Source organism: Pectinophora gossypiella, chromosome 16 (assembly GCF_024362695.1).
Source record: "Pectinophora gossypiella chromosome 16, ilPecGoss1.1, whole genome shotgun sequence".
Lineage (NCBI taxonomy): Eukaryota > Metazoa > Arthropoda > Insecta > Lepidoptera > Gelechiidae > Pectinophora > Pectinophora gossypiella.
Genome location: NC_065419.1, coordinates 2969041 through 2988667, shown reverse-complemented (window position 1 = coordinate 2988667; position 19627 = coordinate 2969041). Strand labels below are relative to the sequence as shown.

The 19627-nt window shown below is 37.6% G+C and overlaps 1 protein-coding gene across 2 annotated transcripts; it reads right to left on the bottom strand.

Annotated features, from left to right (window-relative positions):
- Positions 1-173: 173 nt before the first annotated feature.
- Positions 174-19166, bottom strand: LOC126374028 (sarcoplasmic calcium-binding protein 1). 2 transcript variants are annotated; one of them, XM_050020480.1, is made up of 4 exons: positions 18936-19166; positions 9458-9624; positions 7134-7367; positions 174-1228 (listed from the first exon to the last, which is right to left on the bottom strand). In XM_050020480.1, exons 1-4 carry the CDS (start codon positions 18985-18987, stop codon positions 1106-1108), a joined length of 576 nt encoding a protein of 191 aa, XP_049876437.1. In that variant the 5' UTR covers positions 18988-19166; the 3' UTR covers positions 174-1105. The 2 variants fall into 2 exon arrangements, with proteins under 2 accessions (XP_049876437.1, XP_049876436.1); XM_050020479.1 differs by having other exon boundaries at positions 9446-9624; positions 18936-19161.
- Between the last annotated feature and the right edge of the window lie 461 nt (positions 19167-19627).

Below are 19627 nucleotides of genomic sequence, written 5' to 3'. Positions count from 1 at the left end.
TGTATAGGGTGCCCACGAAGTTTTTGGATTTTGCGGACATTATTGTCGGTTGCATTCTGTATCTATTTCATTAATGGTCTGTGAAATGAGAATCATTGATTCATTTATTCAGTGATGCCAGAGTCGCTACGGACCCCCTGAGGTTATAAGGGTAGGTACACAAATAAAATCAGTCGGCTTTTTCGTTTTTTATTAAAACAATTTAGATAATCTGTTTATCAATAACAAATATTTACAAATAAATTAAAAGTAATATCAAGAACATCGCGGTGACTAGATTCATTTTGTATGATTGAGCACAACATCAACATTGCCCGTACTTATTCCCCACATAGTCGTAAAAGTTACTGCCATTGTATATAAGATTTAATTCGTATAAAAACCTGCCAGTTTTTTCGTTCGTTTCATTAAATATAATTATAATGATACCATCTCATACATAATAGAAAACGATAAGGGGAATTTAACACTCCAAAAGTCTAAGAAAACCATATTTAACTCTCAAACTGCAAAACAACTTAACAATATTATATCACTGAGTGCAATTAAGAAAAAAATCGAAACAACAATCGAGTAATATGTTTATAATAACAAAGAACGGGAATTAATAACTATTGTTTAATTTATCAACTAGCGTTACATCTAAGAATATAATTGTTTTAAAAATATAATATATAATCTTGTTATTTAAAAATATATAAGTATTTTTTTTATTATTGATCAGTTTCTGAACGCATCATGTGTATTTTTAATCGTTTCGATGCGATGTTGTGTATTTTTGGCGCCATTTCCGCGTCGGCGGAAAGCGCAGTTGTAAATATAGACAATGGCGGGCGATGTGTTCCCGCTACATTGTCAGTAAGTGAAATATTGCCGATCTCGTAATTTGTTGTTCTTATGCCAATATACAAATGCTTTTGGACCGGCTTCGATTGGCAGTCTTTGAAGAACCATTCGAGCTCCAAAGGCCGGCGTATTTTCCTTTTTTGCAGTTCGTCTTTTTGTCAATTTTGATCATCGAAGCCGATCTTAATTTTACGTGTAATTTTTATAAATGTCTTAAAGTAGGTGTGTCAGTCGTGGGCCTATATTTTTAGCGGACTATCTATAGTTCTAAAGGTCCGAAGAGGTGTTTCGCTTGACAGTTCTCGTTGGTGTCTCCGAGGAACTCGGCGAACAGCTCCTGGTATCTCGCTATTGTGAGGCCGCCAACCTTTCTGTCATCGTCCTGGAAAACAAATTGTACGTGGTCAATGAACACCATCAAACTCAAACTCAAAACTATATTTATTCATTAGGTAACATAGTTACACTTTGAATCGTCAATTTACACATAAATTTATTCTTTTGTCGAACGTCTCATCCGCCTAAAACTACTCACAACCTGTACAGCCGTAAAACAGTTGCTGCAAGAAAAACCTCGGCACTATGTTGTCAGTAAGTAAATATCATAATACTAACGAACCTACGTAAGTAATACTTAGTGACTAGTGACTTCTGGCTCTGCCCACCTCTACAGAGAAAGCGGTCATGACGTGATCGAGTTCGTCAGGAAACGTAGAATGCGAAAAGTTTTCATCTGTCATCATCATCATCCCCCTAGCATTATCCCGTTTTCCACGGGGCCCGCTTACCTAACCTTAAGATCTGACAGGTCCGGTTTTTTACAGAAGATGATGCCTGTCTGGCCTTCCAACCCGCGAAGGGAAAACCAGCCCAGATTCTAGTCACTAGGGCATATCGTCGTTGACGTCGCTAACGTATCTGGAATTTTGAACGTATCTTTGCTATTGTCAATAAGACACAAATTATTTTATAAAAACAATGCAGTTACGTCAGTTTGCAAAGTCACCCACGATACATCTCCAAGACGAAAACGTTTCATCCTGCCAGTCATACCTTTTGGAATACGACTTGATTTAAATGATTCAACAGCCTGCGTGGGATGACTGCAGTCACGCTTTGTTACCAAACAAATCAATCATAGGTATTCATAACTAAATTCATAATCGAGTTTAAGCTACATAAACTGCCAACAGACGAGAGAAAAGTTATAAATCATCATGAAATATGGAGCATATAATCACGGTGGCGATACAATCTGCGTCGACAGCCCTGCAGCCGCCAAGTCTCGTTAGTTGATATAAATTAAGAAAAAAATCGTCCGTAAAGTCGCGGAGCATACTAGTATTGTGTTAGAGCTACTTGGACTAACGCCAGAAGAAAGCATTTGTATGTTTTTATTCGTACTTATTATGTAATTTTAGCGCGTACTATTAGAGAAGATTTTCTGTAACATCTGTGAAAATGGATCAACGTCGTCCGGTTGCATACACGATTGCGTGTGACCTTTCGTTTAAAGTTGTTTCGTCTACAAGAGCTCTACAGACACCGACTGATAAGTACATGCTTGATGAACAGTGTGGCGCGGCGGTTTCATACAAAATCTTGCGCTTATCAATCACTGACTTTAGACATCTGTCTTCTTCTATCGTGTGGGTTGTGAGGTGGATTACCAACCTTATCAACCCAATGTCAGGGTTATTATTGAGCCGCCAAAGGCCCCTGACATGGCTCATGTAACGATTACGTACTACACCTGTTCAACACACATCTATTTCAGACGTTCTCATTGTCTCTTAACGTACTCGTGCACTTTTTTCCATGTCTGTGCAAGCCAATTCAGTGGCAGATTCTACCGTATAGGTAGGTACTTTACAGGAAGTTTCCGATTGGTGGAATATTGTTGACTTCGTGACGTTTTATTCTCATACACGTCCGTGTTAAAAACCAAACGTTTTCATGACTTTTGCGCCCGCTCATGCACGCTCTCTCCACACATCTCGATCATCGGCAAACTTCTCCCACGCCACTTGGTCATACCAAAAGGGCACGAGTATCTTAGCGCAATATTTGAATCGGCTACTTCAGTTCAAGAATCCGGAAGGACAAGTAGCATTCGATTTTGGAATTGAACATCGTAATGGGAAGTCTCATGGAAATGCTGCTGCCGCACCGGTCTCCCAATTGGGTGTACTAAGTTCAAAATAAATTATGAAAATCTGATTACTAAATAAAGACAGCTCTAAAACTAACGAAAAAATTTTTTTTTTCTTTTTTTATGTATTTTAATCAAGAAAAACGTAATCGTAAATCCGAAATTTTATCACGTTTTTCTATGACGTCACAGTGTGCTTTTTTGTTTTGACGTTTAGTAAAAAGTAACTGATTTGACTAGTTGGAAACTACGGCCTATACTGGTCAAGTAGTTTATGCCATTTGCGGCTAATCTACAATAAGTCACGTCAAAATAGATCTCCTAATGTCTCTCTTTCTGTGTGCCATGGTGCCAAGCAAGGCACGACGTGACGTGGTAAACAAGCGGGCTCCGGTAAAAATCACAACCAAGCCAAGTGATTTTACGAATGTCTAATGTCGAAAATAAATTTTCTAGTCTGAATGAACCCGGCATTAAAAATGAATTTAATAACTTGAATCATCATCTTCTTCGCGCTATCCCGTTGTTCACAGGGTCCGCTTACCTAACCTGAAGATTTGTCAGGTCCGGCTTTTTATTCAAGCAACTGCCTATTTGACTTTCCAACTCGCGAAGAGAATACCAGCCCAATACATGTTAGTTCACATAACTCCGAAACGCATTTCTCGGAATTTCCTCACGATCCAATCATGATTTAACGAGTTGATTAATGTACAAATACCACATTACATCACATTAGATTTATTTTCTGGTTTAGAGCAGTGATAAATCCAGATCTGAAAAACTGATCAAGAATTCCAATTCATTCCAATCAGTCTCGAGTTTTAATAGCAGTTAGTCACTGTGCCTTCAGTTAATCGTCATTGACATCCATTTAAACGTAATGGTTGCCAAACATCGAATATTTCTAGAACATGGTAGGTATTCTAAATTTGAATAGTCTTCTCTGAATGTATACTTATTTACTTCCAATGAAAATATAGTATAATGTGCGAGGCGTATCGTTATGAAAACAAACAATGAATTTTAGTTTAGCCAATTCAATTAATCGATGTTTCTGTAGGGTTGTCGAAATAGCTAAAGAGGTAATGTTTGTTTATTAGTGACAACATTTAAGAGACCGATATTATTTTAGTCATCGAGTTTTTTTAAGGACTTTTATGATAGTGATTGTAAAGTTAGTAATTATTTAGAAAATTAACTGTCTGGGAACTGATATTAGGCAGCCAAATTACTAAATTGAATACTTTATGTTATTTTTATTTTTGAAAAACTAGGGCCCAGTACCGAGGTTTTTCTTGCAGATTCATTTCCCCGGCTATACAGGTCGTGAGAAGCTGCAGTAGTTTTAGGCGGATGAGACGTTCGTTATGTAAAAAATGACGATTCAAAGTGTAAATGTTACCTACTGAATAAAGATATTTTTGAATTTGGATGGTAAGTACCTATTTATAGTTACATTTGTAATTTCAGAAAGTATTTGTGTTACAGTTGGTGCACTATCATAAGTACTTAGCACATATTAACCATATTCTTCTATCGTGTCGTAGATTAGAAAGAGAGTAACCATATTTGAATGAATAGAGGTTCCTCTGAATCAGGTAAGAATGATGATTACTTACTTAATTATCAAACGTACTTATTGGTAAGCTTCTGAAAAGAGTTACGTTGACTTACATATTTACTAGCACGCATAATGGACCACCTTTATGTAAGTATATAATATATGCGGAAAACTGCGCACACTAACATTAACATAAACGAATTATAAACATCATCATGACGGTAACAGTAACTTTCCTAAAAAAAAATTAAAAAATCACCGTATAGATGTTAGTCACGAGCATATATCCAGCCCTAACATTAACTATTGCGTCAGCGCAGTTCCGAAGATCTGCTAATAGTTCGGTGACCGCGTCCATTTTGGAAGGTTGCCTGAGTCTAACGCAGGGGCAATGTTCCCGGTACATAATAAACGAGTTACGAAACAATATTTCATCCCATTTTCACAAAAATCCGTAAAGTATAATACACCAACTTCTCGCCTTCTATGGAACTTATTCCATGTAATAGGGGGCGAGCCTATTACCATTAAGGGGGGGGGGGGGGGGGGTGTGTTTAAAATGGCCACATCGAAGCAATTCATCTAAGAAAGCAATATTGCAATTTGACATTTGCGCATATAAAAGTAAGTGCGCAATGCAAACAACGCAATGGGCACAAATTCTTGAAACCACGTGATATCAATTGTCTATGATCCAAACATGAATTCAAAGTTATAAAGTAAACTCACCTCAAGCAAGAATGCTACTCACTAATGCTCTGCCTACCCTTTCAGGGTGTTGAAAAATCCACAATAGCCCTGTTCGAAGAACGCGTGATAGCAGTGTCACGGGTTTGAATCCGCTTCGGGCTCTAAACCACTGAATTGGCCCTTCATCTCTTTAGCCTTTGTCACAGCTCCGTAACCTAACCTAACCTAAACATTTGACAGGTCCGGTTTTTTAGAGAAGTGACTGTCTGACTGACCTTCCAAATGGAAGAGAAAACCAGCCCAATACAGGTTACTTCGTATACCTCCGAAACACATTTCTCGAAAATGTGGATTTCCTTCACCACGTGATAATCATTTATGATCCAAACATGACTTCAAAAATCATTGGTTTAGGCCCGATTCGAATCTGAGACCCCACATTAAGAGTGTAGCGTTCTTCCAACTGGGCTAACGCGGCTTTTCGAGGTTACAAAACAATAAAGAAGTAAAGCGTGTACGTAAATCGCTATTTTAAAGTTGTGAGTATCGAACTCGTGAGCCATAAATCTACGTAATTATTTACGATAATCTAACAGAGGGACTGTGTCCTTTCTACATTCATACATACATAAACTCACGCCTATTTCCCACCGGGGTAAGCAGAGACTATAGAATTCCATCGAATTCTATAGAATCGTGTCCTTTCTAATTTTGCTAAACAATTGGGTCGTGTACTTCGTTCAACATAAATTATTAAATTCTGACTTGTAATTAAAGACAGGTCTAAAAGTAATGAAAAATATTTTCTTTTTTCTAACTTAGTTATTAACGAATTTTAATCAATAAAAATGTAATAATAAGTCCGACATTTTAACACGTTTTTCTATGACGCCACAGAGTCCGTTTTCATACAAATGCCATAGTAATTTCATGGTTTGACGTTTAGAAAAAAGTAACTGATTTGACTAGTTGGATCAACCTGTAATTTACTAACCAAATTAGGGATCACAAAGTGATTTTTGTTATTAGTCCCCACCGGGATCCGGGAGTACTTGGCCCCATAGCCCTTAACCGTGTTAATGACACGGGGCCCAAATCCTTAGTCATTATTTTATAAGCACACGGAATAGAAGAATGAGGTTGGAAATGCCGTAATGCGCATTTTAATCTTGATTTTTAATTTTAATTCCAAGTTTATAATTTTTATGTATTTTTAGTTTAATTATTTCACAATTTTTGTACTTATTTATTGTTTATTATTATTTATTTTTTCTATGGACGTTATGATGGCCTGAAAATAAATTATTTGAATTTGAATTTTAATTTGAGTTTGAATTTGTAAGTATGAGATCCGCTGTCGCCAGTCCAACCTCGCTCTCTTCTACTACTACTCCTGCTATCAGATAAACTACGATAGCTCTATTGCTTATCAAATTCCATAGCCATAACGGAAATGTATATTTCATGTGATAGGCTGAAATTTTATCATTAAGTACTTTATTTTGAAATGCAAGTTTTTTGATAAGTAGCCTATTTTTAGTTTTCCTATGATAAGGAGAGATCTCCTTGCATGATATCCGATATTTAACACCTCAACTTATTGCCCTGTAGGTTATAATATTATTATACATGACGACCTTTAAATTATATTTTCGCGGAGCTCTGTGTGTCGCTAAGTTTGCGGACGAGTGGAGTGCAAAGTTGAAGTATGAAAATATTTGTTCATACTTAAGTACTTTATAGTGTCTAGGTTACTACTATTTCTAGAATACCTAACGAATACATGCGACTTAAACATAGCTGGCTGGGTGTATATTATACACTAACACCTATCCCTTCGGGGACATAGGCGTGATGACATGTCAAAAAAAATATACTTACATTTAACAAGGAATTGAAAGCGTCATCTATGACTTTGATGTCCTCGACGACCATCCGCTGTATGCAGTCGTATCGATACTCCTCGACGCCGATCACTCCATCGGAGTTTATGTCGATCATTTTGAAGTTGGACTCGATAAACGCTCTCATCGCCTGAGGAAACTGATCGTACTTCTTCCCCACACAAGTGTTCTTCACAGCCGTCTTAAATTCCTCAACGGTGATCATGCCGTCCTAAAAAAGTATAAATTTTTAACCACTGGCAACACTGGAAAAGAAACAAACAAAAAAGCGGGAAGCGTGTGCGTAGCTGTGGCGTGTAAATTAAATACAGTTACCTAGTGATTGGGAGTGTTGTTTGTCATGGTGTTTTCTGAAACTGCAATTTATTCAGTGCTTTTAGTTAATCAAAAAACTTGTCACGGATATCGTGATTTTAAATTAGATACAGGGGGTGGAAAATAAAACCATTATAGGACAATTATTAAGTGCTTCGTCAACACGACATGCGTTTGTGCAATGTGCTGTTTATAAAACCAAATAATATTGCTTTAAACTTGTTTCCAATATTATACATTTTGATTATCGGAATTGCATATCGATCGGCTGATATATTTACATGTGCGTGCCGTCTAAATTTGTATCAATCTGTCATATAATGAGCGTTGCATTCTGAGCCAAATATTGTTTCGTTATGGCAGACTCCGGAGCCAAGTATGCAGTAGGAACCGCGGTCGGGTTACTAGGCGATTTTCCAATAATTCCAAGTTTATTTTCATATTTACATTTAATGATATTTACAATTCTGTACTTACTATCCAAGCAATTAAGCGTACTCTTGCATGTTTACGTCATTTATCTTTCTTAAATAATCCAGAATTATTCTAAACTTATGGGATAAGTTTGACTCTTATTCGATAATCCAGCAGATATATTAATATATTTATTGTAAGTGTATTTTAAATAGCAAACATTGGAACTAAATCGATAAGGTACATATCTGAGATAACTCTATACGTTGGCAATTTCATTCCGAATTTGAAAAAATATTTTTATAAGTACTACAAAAAAGAAAAAGCTTTTTCTGGTCAATGCTTTTATCTCGTACGACTTATTTTACTCGAACGAATTACCTTCAGAACAATATCGGTACCTAGCTAGTACTGAATTGAGTATTTATTGACTTTACTCCGAACTAGCCTCCTTTTACTTCTTACCTTAAAGCGCCGTTTCGAACCTCGATACCGGACTTGCACTAATGACTTATTAGGTCATCTCAAGTGCAGTTTTCACTAACATAATTCATAATCCCCCTATCATTATCCCGTTTTTCACAGGGTCCGCTTACCTAACCTGAAGATTTGATAGGTCCGGTTTTTTACAGAAGCGACTGCCTGTCTGACCTTCCAACCCGCGAAGGGAAAACCAACCTAACACAGGTTAGGTCACATACCTCCGAAAAACGCATTTCTCCGGAATGTGGGTTTCCTCGCCGCTGAGCACGTGATTATTATTATTATTAATTATTATTTGAGAATTGTGAAGGCCGAACTGATACAGCCCGCGAGATCACTGCGACTTTGTCAGATCTATTGTGACCGAAATCTTGACCTAAATCTTGTATAAATATTGAGTCTGCAATGCCCCGTGAGGGCCCGTATTACAATCGTAACTTGCCCCCTAGTAAGAGTAAGGATTTCTGATGAGAATTACTTAGAAAAAGCTGTAATCAGTTGCTTCAAATGTTTCAGGCCAACAGTGTTGGACCAAAAAATCACACTAATATAGTTGCGACCATAATAACGCCCATTATAGACGGCGATATGTCTCACTTATGGGTGAATCTCAAAATTTCAAGTTTGGTGGCGAAATTTCATATTATTTTTTCGTGAAAAATTGGGTTCCGACATGAAAAAGATCCCAAAGGATCCTCGGTTCCGACATGAAAAAGGAATTTTTCAATTCCTAATTTAATTTCCCCAATTTTTCACGAAAAAATTATATGACAGTTCACCACCAAACTTAACACATTTTGATATTCACACTTATCACGTTGGTCTGACTGAAAGCTTAGTGAGGCGTGGCTACTTAGTTCATCTTGCGATGGATGTGCCTTTGACTACTTCGAATGGGATATAGCCATTAGCTTATGTCATGTTACTTCTAAGCTCAAGAAAAATAATAAACGGAACGTTCTCTCCACTTCTCTCTTCTCTCTTGTCTTTTTCCTCTCTTTCTTTCAACAGCAAGAGTACGCTTTCATTTGCAACTTGCGGCATGCATAATAACAATAAAGGATGGGGATAACCGACATAGTCTGGCACCTTATCGAAGTCCGCGAGTTGAGCGATCTCCTCCCAGAGGCTGAGCATGATGTGCTGGTACTTCTGCAGCCGGGCGGCACTGCAGTCACCCTTGCCCTCGATCACACAGGACCGGAGCGCCAGGCATTGGAAGTCACGGGCGTCTAGGTACCCGTTGTTGTCGATGTCTGGAATAGATTGGAACGCAATGTTAGAGAATGGGAATAGGTTGGAACGTAACTCAAGAGTATAGTAAAATATTGTAACTTAATATCACATCACATCTATTTTGTGATTTTATAGAGGTAAGTACCTAGAGATCATGGAAATCAAATTTGCTACTATTTCGATATAATTTTCGCCTCATGGATGAGGATGATCTCTCTCTGAGAGTCCTCTATTATATGACATTTTCCCAGCTTCATAATATTATCAAGGACAGTCCCACAACTGATTTCGACAATGTTCCTAATCGGGAATCAAACTCGGACCACCAGATCGTGAGCCCAAGATCTAACCACTTGACCACGTAATATAAAACTTTATAATTTTATGTTGTGTCTTAGACCCCAAGGTTGTATAAGATTGCTACTTTAGCAATAGACCCGCTCCTGTTGAGCCTTTTTTGCATGTGATGTTTATTGCTATTCCCTTTTTTGTGTATTACCTACTTAAAGTACATAGGTATCTAGTCTACAAGATCTCTCTGCTGGACCTCCCCTTCCTCCTCCTCTTCCTCTTTTTTTTCTTCGCTATGTAAGTAATATAAAATGCACTATGAAGGTATCATGATTATCTCCTTAGCGTAACCCCGTTTTCACAGGGTCCTAACCGGAAGACTTGACAGGTTCGGTTTTTTACAGAAGCGACTGCCTTTCTGGCCTTCCAACTCGCGAAGGGTTTTTTTTTTTTGACGTGACTTATTGTAGATTTGCCGCAGATGGCATTAACTACTTGGCCGGAAACTCGCGAAGGGATAACCTGCTCAAAACAAGTTAAGTCACATACCTCCGAAACGCATTTCTCGTGATAACCATTCATGATCCAAATATGAATTCGAAAAACGATTTTGAAAATCATAGTGCCCGTGCTGGATTCTAACCTGCGACCTTACAGTGAGAGTCAACCGTTCGTCCAACTGAACATAAAGTTCACCCAAACAACTCCTCACTCCTCACTCGACAGATTTCATCACAACTTTGTCACCGAAAACCTTTTTATGCCAAGACGTTGCGATAGTTTTGTCAGTGAACGATTTATATGCGCATGATTCAGATATCGTCCCGTGAATTTGGCATGTTTTGAGGACGTTACATTGTGTGTTAGACTATGTCGCAACCACCCTAGGCTGCCCATTTGGCCCAGACATCATGTAAACAATAGCTAGTATTAATTTTATAGTACGCCCTATGCCAAGATCTGGCTTTGCGTAATCAATTTTAGGGCACTGCAGGAAATAGGTATTGTTTCGTCATATCTGAACTTTTAAACGGATCCCGATTTTCGATACCGACCCCGCTGCCATGGCCGACGGTTTCCCTCATTCAGCGGTTACAACGATCGACCCACTAGCCTCGATTAAATCTTTCAAATATACACCTCTCAGACGACGCCCTGAACACAGGTTCGCGCCCAACAGGCGTGAGCCTGTTGTTTTAAATTTTGTGCCGGGTTCTCACCGGGCTCTCGCCCTTAGCGCTCCCAATGTGTTCTTTCTTTCTTCCAAGTAGTTAATGCCATTTGCCAAATCTACAAGAAGTCACGTAAAAAAAATTACTTTTGAATAATAAGCCCATATTTATTTCCTTTTCTTCTTCAGCATCATGTGCAGTTTGGTGTTATCTCTTATCTTCCTTTACAAACAAGTTCGATAGATAGATAAAATCGTTATTTAATTTGAAGACATTACATTAAACTCTTAATATTAAAATTTGAACATAAGACTTAAAACCTACATCCATCATGTTACCTAACTCCATGACTAGGAAACACTCCTCAAACTATTGAACTTTGAGAAACCCATTTACTAGATCCACTAGAATCCACTCATCCACTAGAAACCACTGCCCTATTTTTCCCTAAAAAAAGTAGCATGGAGAATGCTACACCGACGAGAGCGTGGCTCTTAAATTAGTGATGATGTATGCCTTCTACAAGATTATCTGTCTACTGATAATTACATCTGTAAGTACGCCTAATTATTATTATTTATTCTATGGGCTTAGTTGCCAGAAATTAGGTTGGTAAAGGCGTTTTACGGCTAATAGCCTAACATGCCCTCCGAAGGATGTTACTTTTTCAGACAATCAGGTGATTCAAGCGTGTCTCACAAAGTGATTTTGTCAATGAGTCCGGGTTTGAGTTCGGTCAAACCCGGTCTTTCAGATCTTAAACCCAGCGCTCTAACCACTGGTCCACAGAGGTTGTTGCATTACAGCTTAAGGAGTATTCTGATGTGTTCAGAAACATCATCAGCACTTTCCACTGTAACATATTTTTAATTAAAAACTGCTGTTTTACTAAAATTATGTTTCGCCAAAACAGTTTGTTGGCGAGCTTAAACAAGCAGCTTATCTATAAGTACTTCTATATCTAGTCTATTCTAATATTTATAAAAAAGTAAATTTTGTGAATATAGTATTTGGGTCGTTCTTCTTTTTTATCGACAATGATCTGTGTTTCGTTCTGATAAGTTATATATTTTAGAATTTTATTTAATGTTTCCATTGTCCAAAAATATAGCTATCTTTATACTCTATTATACTCAAAATACTACTCGGTTCCTCAATTAGTGATTAACATAGCTTGATTGTTTTTACAAAATTCTGTGACAGTGGTAAATTGAAATGCTGTCTCCAATGAAAAGGGCCACTCTGTCACAATACATATTTTTGAATGCGCCTGCATAGAAAAGTATGTTACCAAGATAAAGAGAACCACTAAACAGTCCTCTACATTCACATCTTTATATGTTGTTTTAAAACATTTAATGCCGTTATATTTTTAAAGATGTTAAATCCGATAAATTAAGAAAATGTCTTTTTATTGTCGATAAAAAATAAGAACGACTCATTTAACAATTTTATGTTGTGTTCTATATATACCCCAAGGTGTATAGATATTTTCCATTCCTATCTACTGTCTTACGTTATACCGCATTGTAAACGAAACACAGCCAGATCAAGCCGTAATCTTGAGATATAATTGACATTGTAGATTGATCGTTGCACATGCCAGTAGACATCTTGCAACAGTCACCGATTGATGCCCCACAACAGTGCCAATCAAACTGTTTCAATGCCAAAGCAAACATATTGTAACTCTTATCATGCTAGGAATTCATTACAATACATAGTTGCTAAGTGTTTTCAAATGGTCTACATTGCTTGGACTACATACATACATAAACTCACGCCTGTTTCCCACCGGGGTAAGCAGAGACTATAGAATTCCATTTGCTTCGATCCTGACACACTTCTCTTGCTTCTATTGCTTGGACTCATCATCATCTCAGGCCTTTACATCTTTATCAGATGATTCAAACAGCATTTCTGTGGCAGCTTTTTAAATGGCCTTTTTAAATGGTTTTTTTATGGCTTTTAAATACTTGGACTAAATATCTGAATATGTGAAGTGTCTAATGAGTGCCTTCCCAGACCACGTTTCCTAATAAAACATTGGTCCTTCGAGCCGGATTTGATCCATCAACCTATCCTTACAACATATTATAATAATATCTGTGCTATTCCAGTCTCGTACATCGCAATGATTTATACTGTACAGAAATATGTCGGCCAGTTTGTTGATTATGTTTTATTATGACAGTTAGCTGTTTAATAAAGAGACAGTGTCATAAAATACAGGGTGTTAGTGACATCGTAACGTCATCTTTGAGGGATGGTTCAGACCACAGAGTTACAAGTGGAATTTCCTGCCGGAAAATTCATTAATATTTTTGTTTTTTTTTTTATAACTATTTTCAGGTCCATATATTTGCGACGAAAAATTCCACTTGATATCAACTCGGAATCAAGGTCTAAATCATGTCTTAAAGTTTTCGTTACGATGTCACTAACACCCTGTATGCAGTTGATAGCATACCTTTAAGTATTCCAATTAAATAGGTGATTGATATCACGTAGTTTCCATGATTTGTACTCGGGCTTCCCCCTATTGCATTGGACTGAAATATAGCGAGGAGTTGGCGTATACTATACACTTCTGCCTACCCCTTCGGGAAACCAGGCGTGAACTTCTTCTTCTAACGTGTGGATAATGAGGTGAATTACCAAACCCATCAACCCTGGTGTCAGGGTTATTACTGAGCCGCCATAGGCCCCTGACATGACTCATGTAACGACTACGTACTTACATCAGTAAGTAATAACACGGATTTTTTTATTTTTTGGATAATCAGGTGATCAGCCTGTAATGTCCTAACCAAACTAGGGATCACAAAGTAATTTTTGTGATTTGTCCCCACCGGGATTCGAACCCGGGACCTCCGAATCGTGAGTACAACGCTCAACCACTGGACCACGTAGGCCGTTACGAGAAACAGTCGTGATGCCGTGTTATGTTATACTATCTACTGCTACCGTGACTGTCCATGACCGTCGACGCACCATGAAATACGTGAATTGGCATTGACATTCAGAATTTGCCTTTCAACTGTTTTAAGACAGAAACTTTACAAAAAAGGTTATTATAAAGTTAGTGATTATTTAGAAGATATGAATGCATGGGATTAACTGTCTGAGAACTGATATTAGGCAGCTAAATTACTCAATTGTATTTGTTTTCTAAAAGAACGTCTAGGGCCCTGTGCCGAGGTTTATCTTGCAGCTTCTTTTCCCCGGCTATACAGGTTGTGAGAAGCTGTAGTAGTTTTAGGCGGATGAGAAGTTCGTTATGTAAAAATTGACGATTCAAAGTGTAACCATGTTACCTACTGAATAAAGATATTTTGGAATTTTTGAATGTGTATGGAGTTAAACAGATCTTAACCGACTATTAGGCAGACTGCAGACGTTAACACTGAACCCGAAATAGCGCCGTAGTAGACATAGTACGCCGTGATGATTGATCACCCTAATTACCGGCCGTGGGAGGTGCAATATTGCTCAATGGACCATGCACCCGGCTAATTACATTATATTTTATATATTGTTAAACTAATTTATCTAAAACATTTAAAATTATAACACAAACACTAGTCAGTCTAAAATACCGCCCCTCTCGTACCCGGTTCAAAGGTGCCCATTACACTTTATTTATCTAAACTTGTCATCAAAAAAATCGAATCATCTCATAAGTTTGTATTTCGTAAGAATTATCTGAAAAATACTAAATGTTAGGAGTGTTAGGAATAAATAAATGTCAATTTACAGTTCAAAAGGCAATTCGATCCACATCGAAGCATTTGGGTCGTGCACGGTCACGAGTACTAATATGTATACACTTTGAAACCGTGTCACATTAACTTTTTTGACAAATTAAACGGTAAGTCTCATTAAATGTCAAATAATGATAATGCGACAAGGTTCTAAAGTGGGTACATGATATTGCTCATGACATGACTGTACTAGGTTAATATATATAGTTAATAAATTATGAAATTCCGATTTACTTACTAAATAAAGACAGGTTTAAAACTAACGAAAAACATTTTCTTTCTTCTATTTAACTTATTTATGAATTTTAATCAAGAAAAACATAATAAGTCCGACCTTTTATCACGTTTTCTATGACGTCACAGTGTGCTTTTTCATACAAATTCCATAGTAATTTCGTGTTTTGACGTTTAGTAAAAAGTAACTGATTTGACTAAAATACCTACTCAATAATGAACAATGTCAAAAATCGATATTTTCGAGCTTATTGACACGACTGCTCGAGTTGATGTCTTTATGGATGGGCTTTTTGGCGGGAAACGGGAACGGGACAGTTGCTTTCTTCATTGAATAATCTAAATAATTAATACGAAGTGGTGTTTTGTGGTTGATGATCGCATTAAGTTAGTCGGAAGACATTCGCGAGTGTTATTATATTGGAGTATTCATTAAACAAAGTGTATCTGCCTATTTTCGCTTCGTGTCAAGAAGCCGCTTCATAACTCGAAAGTTTATGCGGACTTTCGAGTTAATTCGTTTGAGGTTCGGAGTAGGAGTCTACTCCGAGGGTGGAGGCTTAGGTTTCATCATCATCACCTTTCATCATTTCATTAATCATCAAGAAAAAAAATACGTAAGACATGGCTGTATGGGCATAGTTCCCTTTGCCTTACCCTTCGGGGAAAACCAAAACAAAAAAAAAAATCTTTATGGATGTTTGTCACAAATATTTAATATTTTTTTAAATTACTTAATATAAAGAATTTTATTTATCTCCGTCCAGAGACATAATAAAAAAAAAACAAAGATGTTTGTAGTTTAACAATGACAGACGCGTGTCCAACATGTCAACGAGTGTCATGTGACCATCTCAATGTATTAAATGTAATTTGTGTGTGTGTGTGTGTGTGTATGTGTGTGTGTGACACCAAGACACTTGGCAACACATTGGCGATGTCAGATGTTGGTCTAACAGATAGCTCGGTCTTCTTCTTATCGTGTGGGTTGTGAGGTGGACTACCAACCTCATCAACCCTGGTGTCAGGGTTACTATTGAGCCCCCAAAGGCCCCTGACGTGGCTCACGTAACGATTACTCACTTACATCAGTAAGTAGTAACCGGGACCGACGGCTTAACGTCCCTTCCGAGACACGGAAAACGCACGGAAGAAGCACGTAGAAAGCTCGGTGAGGCGTGGGTACTTAGTTCATCTTACGATGGATGTACCTCTGCCTACCCCGTTGGGATATAGTCGTGAGCTTATGTATGACACCAGGTTTGCGGTGATCTAAGCACCTGACAATCATCCGTCTTAGGACCTGAGGGTCTAAACAGGCCATATTAAAGCAATTTACCTAAAAAGCAATAAGTATTGTAAGTTGACATTTGCGCATATAATAGTAAGTAAGTGCGCAATGTCAACAGATGACAAATAGCAATATTGCTTTTCTAGACTAATGAAGATAAACACTAGAAGCTCAAATGTAGGCAGCACTGTTGAGTGTGTTCCTAAATTTTGACAGTTCCCCATGTCCAGCTAAACTTCGTGATAAATTGTTATAAAATGTGAACCAACGTGGAGTGTATTCCGGCTGAAGGATGAGTTACGAAAAAGAAAAGCTTCAGTTGGAAAAAGGCAGTTTAGATTGAAAATAAGATTTTCTTAATTTTCTTCTTTCGAAGTTCGTATGGAAATCCTGACCTGTGACGTCATCAATAAAAGTGGTCAAACGTCGTACTCATTATTACTTAATTCATAAGTAAAATTCGATAAAGTCGAAAAGTAAAATGTGTGATTTTTGATCATCTTAGTCTGGCTTGTACCTTCACATCACTAAATTAAGAGCCACGCTCTTGTCGGTGTAGGATTCTCCATTATTTTCTATCAAAGACCAATTCCTTCACTTCCTTATATGACACGACGTTCGCCTTCTTTTTAATCTGTTCCATGTAAGCTTTTCTTGGTCTTAGAAGGGAAGCTACAAGGAAAGAGAAGCCTCCTTCTCTAAGAGAAGAATAATGTTTTTAATAAATTCGAATCATTCGATTCGATTTTTAATTTCGAAGTTTTATTGAATCTGTTTTGATTCTATATTAGCATTTTATTATTTATCTTTGACCCGGTCTAATTCAAAAACAAAGGGCTGTTTATAAGTGTCGAAATCAAATCGTAATCTACAAGGATAAAATAACAGTTTTAAACAACATGAATTATGAGTAAAGAACAAATAGTATAGTTTGCCAAAAGACTAGAACAATTAAATTGTGTCATTGCTTGTTCCGTTTGATTTGCGCACGCGTTGCTATTAATTAATCGTTGAATATTTCTGACATGCCGTGATAACTGCCAAGATTGGACGAATATTGTTCTCAAAATATTAATTATATTTGTTTGATTAAATTGCATCTTGAAATGAATAAAAATTAAAAACGCGGTATAGTAAACGTGGTCTAATCTAACAGAAAGCTCGGTGAGGCGTGGGTACTTAGTTCATCTTGTGATGGACTCTCTCTCTCTCTATTTAAGAGCTGCGCTCTTGTCGGTGGAGTAATCGCCATTCCTCTCTTCTTCCCGCCAAAACCTTCACCTCCCGATACAACACGACCTGCACCTTCTCTTTTATTTGTTTTCCCTATTTCTCTTCCCTTCAATTTTTCCTTCTATAATGTTTGTTATAAATGAATCGTGTCGTATCAGGTGGCCAATCATATTTCCACTCCGGTTCTCCATAGTCTTTAGTTTTTTAGTTTTGTGATGGACTAGGTACTCCAATTAGGATATAGTCGTCTGCTTATGTTTGTTATGTTATTTCAATTACACTAGTTGTACTTATAAACTATCTTCTCCCGAGCGTTATCTCGCTTCACAGAGTCCGCATAAAAGGTGTCGTATTAACCGACATAAGTTCTTCCTTCCTGATCCTTATTCCAACAATCCTTATGGATCATGTCCTTTTTAACATCATGATTATTAGAATCAGAATCATTTATTCAATGTGTATTTAATCATGGATAAATTTGGTGAAGGTCAATTTAACATTTTTGAATCTACGCAAGGTGTTTTATGGCTGAGGAGAAGAAATGGCAAGAAACTGCAACAGCAACACATCTTTTAAATCAGTTTATTTTATCATATTCATCACGGGTTTCAGTTACTGTGGTCCTGTGGCTCAACAGCTTGCTACTCGAACGAGGAGCACCAGTTCGATTCTCAGTTCCGGGGTTGTACTAATGAGTTATGAATTTATCTTAAGCGCAATTTCACTAACACAGTTCGACCATTACATACAGCGATACCGCTCACCAACCTATCACGTTGGTCTAACAGCTCGGTGAGGTGTGGCTACCTAATTAAAACAAATTAAAAACATTCGACTTTTATCATTATATCAAACAAAACATTCGAAAAAGTATTGTTTTTAAACCTAACGTTTAAAAATAAGCATCATGGCTGCCGCATCGGAACGCGAGTGATTTATAGTTGCAATATAAAAATACCTTTTCGTTCAAGTCCATTGGGGCAACAATGCACAATGACTATTTCTAATACCTACTGGCCCACAATAGCTCATTACAATCTAATAAATAGATGCAAATGGACCGTTAAATGATTTATTGGCAACATTACAATTGAGTGGTTTTATATTAACGTGTCTTTGGAATTTTATTAAGATGAATGGAGGAATCGTAAAAGTTTTGAGAAAGTAAACAGCGCGTGGGTTATTGGTGTCTATTGTATTTTTCCGCGATTAGGAACTTTGATTTCACTTGATTTTTTTTAATTATTAAACATTCGAATGTTGTTTTTTAAACCACGAACATTTATTTTTCCTTTTCCGCACTGACAATAAAACGCAACGTCAAAACTTGAAATTAAGCTACTCACCGTACAGAAATCGGACGACGAACGCGACTCTGTTGTCCCAGGTGTACGCCATCTTTGATTTTTAAATTTCGAATTTAATTTATAAGGTGGTGGTGTGTCAGGTAGACAGTAGCGCGGCGGCGGTCGCTCGGGAACTGCCGGCCGCCGCCCGCGCCACTCAGCTCCGAATAAACGGAATAAAACAATATTACGACCGCGCACGCGACAGTCGCGTCGACGCCGTAAATATCTCCACTGAGAGACCCTGTCGATTTAACCGCTTCCCCAGCGTTGGCAGCGCGGAGGATGCGCTTGACCTGCCTTGGGTTAAGGCTGCCAAATCTTAAGTGATGTGACGGGGGACCACGACGGGACAGCGCAGCACTAGTTGGAGATTTTTGCCCTTTTTGTAACTAGCAAGGCACTTGGATCGAGCGTCTAATGGTCATCGTCATCATTATAACCACCTAACTTTCCAAGGGTGTTTTGAACCATCTGCCAGAGGTCATTCACTTACTTATTTCTAACTCTAAGTACTAAGGTATATAATTTGTATAACGTTATTTAATAATAAAAAAATACGAGGCATTAAAATGAGTTTGTTTTTAAAATGACCATGTTTCTACTTATAAGTGTATACTGAGTACTTCATTCTACTCTCAGACGACGCCCTAAGCCAGTTCGCGCTCAACTGGGCACCCTCAGGCCTGTTG

Bases quoted from the DNA above. Each gene is read 5' to 3' on its own strand.
- LOC126374028 (XM_050020479.1), bottom strand. From the start codon at position 18,987: ATGGCGTACACCTGGGACAACAGAGTCGCGTTCGTCGTCCGATTTCTG. The intron at 9,625-18,935 runs GTGAGTAGCTTA...AATCTATTCCAG, and splicing joins CGTCGTCCGATTTCTGTACG to ACATCGACAACAACGGGTAC. The intron at 1,229-7,133 runs GTAAGTATATTT...TTTGTTTTCCAG, and splicing joins CTTTCAATTCCTTGTTAAAT to GACGATGACAGAAAGGTTGG.